The sequence below is a fragment of the Carlito syrichta genome, unplaced genomic scaffold (genome assembly GCF_000164805.1).
Source record: "Carlito syrichta isolate Samal-C Ts95f unplaced genomic scaffold, Tarsius_syrichta-2.0.1 Scaffold153723, whole genome shotgun sequence".
In the NCBI taxonomy this organism is placed as follows: Eukaryota; Metazoa; Chordata; class Mammalia; order Primates; family Tarsiidae; genus Carlito; species Carlito syrichta.
In genome coordinates this window covers 136928-146407 of record NW_007097819.1, presented here as the reverse complement: position 1 = coordinate 146407, position 9480 = coordinate 136928, and the positions used below count along the sequence as shown (strand labels likewise).

Genomic DNA, 9480 nt, shown 5'->3' with positions numbered 1-9480 from the left:
CGGAGTCGGCCCCGCCCCACGGCGCGGCGCGCGCTGCGCCCACTCTCGTCTCTCGGCGGTGGTGCGGCGCTGCTGGGCAGGCTGCGGGCGGTGGGGCAGGAGGAGAAGCCGGCTCCACGTGCGGCTGCTGTACGGAAGGCTGTGGTGACAATTGTTATTACTATTCTTTTTCTTGATGACAGTGACCACTATTATTTACTTTTCCTGATTGCACCAGGCTTAACTCGGGTATCTAGAATCTGGGCTGGCATTCTTTAATGCTGCACTTTTGCGCATTTTGGTCCCGTACTAATTTTGCAGTGCCCCCGAAAAGTGAACGTTCCGTTTTCTTTCTTTACTTTAATGCAACCTGTTTTGTCTTTCTGATCCTTTAAAGTTCCTGACTGAAGCGGAATTGTATAGAAATGGAAGTATTAGGGATCCAAGAGGGCTCTAAAAGAAACCCATTTCTTACTGTCATAGTCATTTGTTCCGACTATCGTGTTGTGATCTTGTCTCCTCTGACATGTTGATGAACTCTGTCATGGTGTTGTATGTACCGTGATGGATACCTTGTGTGTTTGCATGTATGTGCATGTTTCTCTGGAGGTTTGAGGGAAAGAACACCAGAAAGAATTCATTAGGAAGTGGAAATCCTAACTCAAAAAGTAAACTAAATGGAGCTTCCTTCCTGATTTGGTTTTGTACAGGTGCAGGAACTTTATAACAGATATTGGAAAATGAGAGACTTCTGTATATATATCTTTCTAGCTTTGAGTGTCTTTCAAGATTCACACCCTTACCATGTATTTCTTCTTCTCCTTGGTAGCAAACATATGTTTAAACAATCGATGAAAAAAGTGGAAAAGTAAAAAAAAAAAAGTATTTTATCAGACTCTGGAAAATATTACACAACTTGTTTTCCTTTAGAGTATTAGCATGTGGTTTATTTTCCTTGAAAGATTACTGTGTCCCAGTTATACTGCTACCCCAGACCATGAATTTATTCCACTTTGTGTCTGCCTGCCTTATAGATTGATTAGCTTCTCAGAAAGATAAGAAAGCTGACAAAAGGCAGATCTGATGACAAGGTTTAGTCTCAAGTAATATGTATTGTGCATATTGTAAGTGTCAAAAATATTTATATTCTTAAGCATAAAATGTGTGACAATGTATGTGTCAGTTTCTATGCTCTTAAAAGCCATCAGAACCATGAGAACTACTGGAATTCAGTTTTGCTGACCGATGCCGTTAAAATGTATGCTTAGTTTTTCGTAGTCAAAATCAAGACATTGCACTTCTCACTATTTTTTTTTTTTAAATGCTCTGTCACACATGGAATCAGCAGGCATCAGGATTCATTTCTTCCATACTGTTAGCAAGTATAAAGTCAAAACTTAGGGCTATTTAATATGTAACCTACTCAGGTGTGTACATTTTGCCTTTTTTTTTTTTTTTTTTTTGAGTTGGAGCCCCACTCTGTCACCCAACCTGAGTGCAGTGGCACACTCATGGCCACCACAACTTCGATCTGCTGGCCTCACGCGATCCTTCCGCCTCAGCCTTCCAAGTAGCTGGAACTACATGTGCACGCCACCATGCCTGGCTAATTTTTTTTTTTTTAATTTTCTAACAATTAACATCTACTGGGCACTTACTCTGTGTCCGGCACAGGACTAAGTCCTTGACACAGATGATTTCTTTAAATTCTCACAAGAAGCTTAGTTAGGTACCATTTTAACTCAATTTTATAGGAAATCCCTGGGGCTTAAAGAGGTTAAGCAACTGGTCCAAGGGCACAGAACTAGCAAGTAGCAACTGAAGAATTTAAACCCAGATGAGCTGAACTAAGCTATGCTGACTTTGATCGAAATTTGATGCAGATATCAGAATCCTCAATTAATGTGATAATTGTGAAGATGAAACAAAATCGATGTCTCCCAGCACTTTGGAAGGCCAAGGCTGGTGAATTGCTTGAGCTCAGGAGTTCAAGACCAGCCTGGACAACATAGGAGACCTCATTTCTATGAAAAAATTTAAAAATTAGCTGGGTTTGGTGGCATGCACCTATAGTTCCAGTCACTAGGAATGCTGAGGTGGAAGGATTGCCTGAGCTCAGGAGGTGAACCATGATCATGCACTGCAGAATGCCATGTGACAGAATGACACTCCAACTCAAAAACAACACCCAAAACACAGTCAATACTTAGAACAGTGCCTTCCACATAATAACAAACATTGCTCATACTTAACCTAATACTAAGAAACAAATATTATTTAACTTCTTTTGGTGAAAGATAATCATTTAATATCTAATATCACATCTAGTATCAGCTGGTTGCAGAAAAAGTCTAAAATGATCACTGCAGCTAAGAAAATACAGAACTGATTCTGAGAATTCAGGGTAGCATGAATAAATAGTATTATTCTACCCAAGCAATATAGTAATAAATTGCTAAAATAAAAGTAAAAATCTCAAGTAGTTATAGATAAGTGGAGCCTTTGGAAATGATTTAAAGTTTCATTTCATTGTCTAAATGATTAAGCCTTGAACTAATCATTAAAATTGTTTTTATAAAGTTTAAAGCTTAGCACCTAGAAAAGTGCCTTATGTTTAGTATGTTTCCAATAAATCAACCTGGAATGAATGACTGAATTCATAAATACACTTTTAAAAGCAGGCACTGCCCTTTCATAATGTTTGGGATTTTTTTTTTAATTCCATTATACAGGTTATATGACATTTCCTTATTAGCAATGTTTTAAAAGGAATCCTAGGATCTATTTTAAACAAAGAAAAGGAAATAACTATCATCTTGAAAGACAAAAATAAATAACTAGCCAAAAATAACTACAAACAGAATAATGTTCTTGTCTCTGTAGTGAGATATAAGGGGAAAGAAAAAAAGCAGCTTCTTCAAAACATCTTTATTAACATTCAAGAAAATAGAAAACCACCCTGTAGTCATCAGCATGAAGATACATGAAATAAACATGTCCATTTAAGCCCCCGTGATTGATAAAAACTAAAGACATTTTCCAGAATATATAACTGATGTAAACTGGTAAATTCAGACCAAGAAAATATCTCTTTTTCAAAAGCATTTTAGTGCCCTGGGTTACCCTAGAGACTCAACAATTGAAAGAATATGTGCTCATAAGTAACCATTCTTTAAAAGTACTTTTAAAAAGTAATATGAGCCTTAAAAACACAAATTATTCCAGTTATTTCCACAAGGTAAAGCATTAAATTAAATCTATAGTGTTTAGCACATGTCTGTTTAGTACGTCTGTCCTGTTTAAAAGAAAAATAAATAAATAAAAAAGAAGTCCACAGAAAATAGTAAGGATTCTTAGCAACACTTTATATCATTCCAACAGAACCGACAGCAAATCTGATGTTCTCCATGCATTCCCCACTCATTAGGGAAATCAATAGCATTACCTGTGAGGTGCTTGGGGTTATGTTTACATAAGGCTTTTATCTAATTTTAGTAACATTAAAAAAACGCACGCACACAGGATGTCTATAACCTTGGCGTTTACCATTACCCTGGCATCCTTAGTACAATTTGCTAATAGAGTGAAAGCATTGCGGTTTAGTTTGAGAAGCTTCTTTCACAAGGTTCTGCCAAACTGCAAAGCTGATTGTACGAATAAATAGGCTGACTGTATTGATATTAAATAAAATAGACCCGTAAAATCAAACAGAGAGTGACATTATTTTTAAAAGACATAAATTGAGGTAGTAATATTTTCAAAAAAATAATAAAAATCTAAAAAATTGTAAAATAATACAAATTATTTTACATTATATACATAATGTGATGTATGCTTCCTTTTTCTTTTCTTTCTTTCTTTTTTTCTTTTTTGTTTGTTTAAGAAAGCAGGATTTATTGAGAGGACAGAAAATCTCCCACAGTGGGAGGGGACTCGAAGGGATTGCCCGTGATGTGTACTTTCTAACTCCATCCTACATTGGTATCATTTCCACAGATGTTTTAGAATAACATATGTAAATATAAAACATACCAATTCAGGAATTTAGTTTTCATAATAACTACATTATTTGCCTAAATATTTGGTTCTATGTAGCATAAGGGAAAATGTGCCGGGTGCAGTGGCTCACACCTATAATCCCAGCACTTTGGGAGGCTGAAGTAAGAGGATTGCCTGAGCCCAGAGGTTCGAGACCAGCCTGGGCAACTTGGTGAGACCTTGTCTCTATAGTAAATCAAAAAATTGACTGGGTGTGGTGGTGCTCACCAGCTACTTGGAAGGCTGAGGCAGAAGCATTGCCTGAGCCCAGCAGGTAAGGCTGTGGTGGCCACGAACGGTGCCACTGCACTCCAACCTGGGTGGCAGAGTGAGACTCCACTCAAAAACAAAAAAAAGAAAACTAAAATAAGAAAAGATATGGCCTAGGTTTCCTAGATCCATTGTTTCTGCTTTATATGATGATAATCAATGTTAACTCAAATATTTGGAGGGCTAGACAGTACATCCTGGGCATTTATTCCTAAAATTTCACACTTTGTTTGCTAATGTCTCCAAATGTTGGAGAATGTAGTTTGCAGTTCTTAGATTGTGACACAAATGCTGTGCTCTAGGCAGTGTCCTACATTCTGTCACTGGTTCTTACACTCCTCTGGGCCACAGAGGAACTGTGGGACAGCTTGTACCTGAAAGAGTCCAAGTACAGTGACATAACTAAGGAGGCCTTGACACTCCCCTCACGTGAGTTGGGTCTGGGAGCTGCCTTCAGCATTGAATGAGCTGGGCTGAATCCATGATGAATTTCGTCCAGTAACCCAAGGATGAAAGCCGCTTTGTTCTCAGCATCCTCCAGGCCACCTGGTGAACCTAACAAAGGTGGAAAAGGGCAGTTCTTTTGAGTGGCAAGAGGAAAAGGTGTGACAAAAGCAGTCTTTCTCAAATTTTTTCTAATGTGCACACTGATGGGTCTAGGGAGTCCTCAGAACTGGCTGTTATTTAGTCCTAAATTTAGGAGGAACACATGCCACGCCCATAAGATGTCTAAGATACATGCCCTTTGTTCAGCCCTCAACAAATACCTGTGGCATTTAGAACCCCGGGTGAACAGAAATGCCTTGAAATAACGTATTCTTCATTCTAATGTCCGTAACAATTTTTGACCTTCAACAGTAGATGCTTTGATTTTCAAACCTAGCATTCTGCCTTATGCTCACTGTCATTATTGAGTATGTTTTATTCATAAAGTATTGTGAGACTAAAAAATTGTGTATGAGGAGTAAGGGTGGAGATGAGCACAGATTCCCCAGAGATGTAATGGTGCATTATATCCTCTGGGTTGTGCTGATAGAGAGGCTTACATTTCTTGTTCCACAACTGGACAACTAGAACTCTAACTTAGGTTTCAGTGTCGTATCGTTTAATATAATTCTGACAGTTCTGCATTTCTAACAATTGCAACCTCCATCCTTATGTTTTGATATCAGAAATTTTATAAGTATTGAATTTATTTTTTAATTATATAGGTATTGGAGTCTTTTTTTTTTTTTTTTTAAATAACAAGATGTTTCACAATGCTGCCCAGGCTGGTTTTGAACTCCTGGATTCAAATGATCTTCCCTCCTCGACCTCGGAAAGTGCTAGGTTAACAGACATAAGCCACCGTGCTTGGCCAGGGTCAAACTTAATAAAAGTTTCAGGAAGTTGCTTCTCCTTCCACCCTGCCCCAGGCAGTCACCTGCTAGTTGATATGGAGAAAGTTCCTTCATTTCTTCCATCAGTTTTCCAGGTGAGATAATACCCAACAAACGAAGAAGATATGGTATCCAGTTCTATTCAGAAGCCTCAGAGAAGACAGCACGGGGTGCTTTATTCTTTCCTCTACTGCTCTTCCAAGCAAGCAGCTATGCTTTCATAGGTTTGGCATATGAGGCACTGCTTAAGACTTGCTTTGAAGAAAAGGTTCTGTGGCTACAAGAGATTTGCATGCAAACCACCAAACTAGATGCTTTTAGGTATTTTCAGTCTTGAGACTTAGTCTGTGCTCCTGCTTCAGGATGGAGCAGGATGAGATGGGACCTTTCCCTGAAAAGGTTGCCCATAGAAACCTTGCATGGCCATTGCTGATGGGGTACCTTCCTTGTATCCAGGAACTTTGCACATACCATTGCTTTCCAAACCACTCGGAATCAGACCAAAAGGAAACGACACCACTGCTTTTAACAGGGGCAAAGGAAACCAGAGCATTCCCTTCTTCTTCACCCCCTACTTCCATACCCAGACTCATGGCATTGAAAAGGATGACTTCGAGAGGATTTGCAACTTGGTGTATCACTTTACCCAGGTGTTCCTACTCAGGAGAAGAAAAAGCACCTCACCCTACACACTCACCTTGGATGTTGGCAATACACAGTTGTGAGGCAGTTGATGTCCTCAGCAGTAATGGAATCAGTGATGATGCTGGCATTCTGAAAGGACCTGAAGTGATAGACCATGGTGATTGAAAGTGGAACCATGAGCATAGCAAATCCGGTTTGGCACCATTTGCTTAGTAGAAATCATTTAGTTAGGAACCAGAAGGGCCAGTTTTGCTAATCTTGTACTGTGCACTGTAAGATGAGCTGTGATAAATTGGAACTGTGATTTTAGACCTATACCTGAGGACTAGATCTGGCCCAGTGTGTTCCCTAATAAATGTGTCTCACTAATGTATACTTACTTTAATGGGCAAAGAGTCGTTTCAAAGAGAAGTGTTTTATGTGAGGTATAGAAGTATTTGAGAACTAATTACTTTGAAAATTTCCTGCAGTTGTCAGCTGTGGAGGTGTGCATTTTAAGAGAACAGAATTTTGGCCAGGTGTGATGACTCATGCCTGTAACCCCAGCACTTTAGGAGGCCAAGGTGGAAAGATTGCTTGAGCCCAGGAGTTCGAGACCAGCCTGGGCAACATAGTGAGACCTCGTCTCTACAAAAAAATCTTAAAAACTAGCCAGCCATGGTGGCAAATACCTGTAGTTCTAGTTACGTGGGAGGCAGAGGTGGAAGGATCACCTGAGCACAGAAGGTCAAGGCTGTGGTGAGCCCTGAGCCCTGATCATGCCTGGGCGACCAAGTCAGACATTGACTCAAAAAAAAAAGAAAAAAAAAGACAACATTGCAAGTTAGTTGCTGACAAGTCCTGGCTAAAGGATTAAGGAAGCACAGAAGGGAAGGGCTCTAGCTGAAGAGGAAGACAGCCTCCTATCTCCTGCTTGATCTCTAGACCTCCCCCAAATGACCTTCTCCCTTCAGAAACATCTACACAAAGATTAACAAGCATCTTTTTTCCAGGTACCTCATAGTGCCTCTTTAAAATAGGAGGGACAGACTTTTGATGGGAACAGGGTGAAGCACAGGAAGCTGGTACCCTCTGAGGAGATCACACAGCCATAGTCAGAGATAAGATGATCTTGTCTCCTGAAGCTAGTAAAATATCCTTTATGGTGGTTTTATACTGTTTGTTTTTAAACAGTGGGTGTACTTCTGAAATGTAGGATAAGATCATGAAATTTACATAAGAATTATCATTACTGAGTTAGCATCAGCTAGCTTCATCCTAAGTCACCAAAGGAAGATCCAAGGGAGTTGTTGGGAAATATTGTCAGCTGTGATGTCAATCTAAACATTTCCAAAACTAATGGGAGTCAGGAGACCTGACTCTAGTTCTGATACCACATAACTTCTGTTGTTTACCTCTGTGAACCTCCATTTCCTCACCTTAAAGGATCTTTCCCTATTCTGTTACTAAATTCCCATTTATAAACTATTATCGATCAGTTACTTATCCATAAATGTAACTAAATAATGATCGACTATGTTGATCTTTTTCACATATACTTATCTTGGAGTGTAAATGTCTGTAAGTCTATTCAGTTTTCAAGTACCAGACTAGGTGATTGCTATTGAATAATATCTGTCAAGCTTCAGTGGATGGAAGCACTTGACATCAGTAGTTCCATGATTTAGTGCACAAAACCATGTGTGTACTTCATGGATTTTTTTTTTTTGAGTTGGAGTCTCACTCCATCACCCAGGCTGGAGTTCAGTGGCACACTCACAGCCACCCAGCGTCAACTTGCTGGGCTTCAGCGATTCTTCTGCTTTAGCCTTCCAAGTAGCAGGAACTACAGGCACACACTACCATGCCTGGCTAATTTCTTTATTGAATTGTAGAGATGAGGTCTTGCCAAGTTGCCCAAGCTGGTCTCGAACCCATTGGCTCAGGCAATCCCCTTGCCTCAGCCTCCCAAAGTGCTGGGATTACAGACTGAGCCACCGAGCCTGGCCGACTTTATGGATTTTTATCAGCTTCTGCTCCAACCTTTGTATTTGTAATTGAGTGTTTTAGTTGCAAAGTAATTTCTGCTTGTTGGAGAAAAAACATCATTCAGAAACGTTATTATTGGTTAGGAACCATCTTCTCTATCTTCTCCCTGATCCCAAATGTTTGATGTATAACATTCCAGAATTATTTATATGCACATATATATACAACATATACATCTGTATGTGTATATATACATATGTAAACATATACTTTTATGTAAAAAGATTACATTATATTATTTATAATGTAAATTTAATTTTTTTCTCTTAACCTTTTTTTTTTCGAATCAAGGTCTCTCTCTTTCACACAAGCTGCAGTGCAGTGGCAGAATCATGGCTCATTGCAACCTCGAACTCCTGGGCTCAGGTGATCCTTCCATCTCAGCCCTCCCACGTAGCTGGGATTACAGGTGTGCACCACCTTGTCGAGCTAATTTTTTAATTTTTTGTAGATATGAGGTCTTGCTATGTTGCCCAGGCTGGTCAACTCCTGAGCCCAAGCAATCCTCTTGCCTCAGCTTCCAAATTGCTGGGTTACAGGTGTGAGCCACTGCAGCCTCTCTTAACATTTATGTCAGACATCTTGTAGAACAGTAGACATGCATCCACCTGATTCTTTTCAGTATCAACCTTTGATTTTACAGGCTAAGCACCTTAATTTTCAGTATGTACAGTATTGTATAAAAACACTGAATGAGGGGTCATGAAATTTGTACATGTTTATTGTAGAAATATCAGATTATACAAATAAATAAAAGAGAGAGAAAATAAAAATGTCCTGTAATTATTTAATTAGATATAACTTAAAATTGTTAATGTATATACCTAAAAACATCATTTTACATGTATACAAATACACACATATGCACATATTTTCAATTAGAAACTATTCTGTGTTACACTACTATTTTATATGCTATTATTCCTCTACAAAATGAGAACTTTTTGAAAATGAGAATATTTTAAAGGTTTTTTAAAATAAAATATTCCCTATCTGTATTCCAGAAATCTTGATTTAATGCTTCTACCAGCTATGTGTAAGAGTGTTAATTTTCCTTAATTCTAACTGTTCCTGGGAATTAACAAACTTTTAAATCTTCATTATTCTGATTGCTAGACACTAGCATCTTATTTTTTAAATA

The 9480-nt window shown here is 38.7% G+C and overlaps 1 protein-coding gene across 1 annotated transcript in view; it reads right to left on the bottom strand.

Moving 5' to 3' along the window:
• Positions 1-6439, bottom strand: part of LRRC63 (leucine rich repeat containing 63) — an 87785-nt gene extending 81346 nt beyond the window's left edge. The window contains exons 1-2 of the mRNA XM_008050818.1: positions 6364-6439; positions 4622-4842 (exon numbers count right to left, since the gene is read on the bottom strand). Of these exons, the coding sequence (XP_008049009.1) occupies positions 4622-4842; positions 6364-6439 (297 nt within the window). The remainder of the gene's footprint in view (positions 1-4621; positions 4843-6363) is intronic.
• Between the last annotated feature and the right edge of the window lie 3041 nt (positions 6440-9480).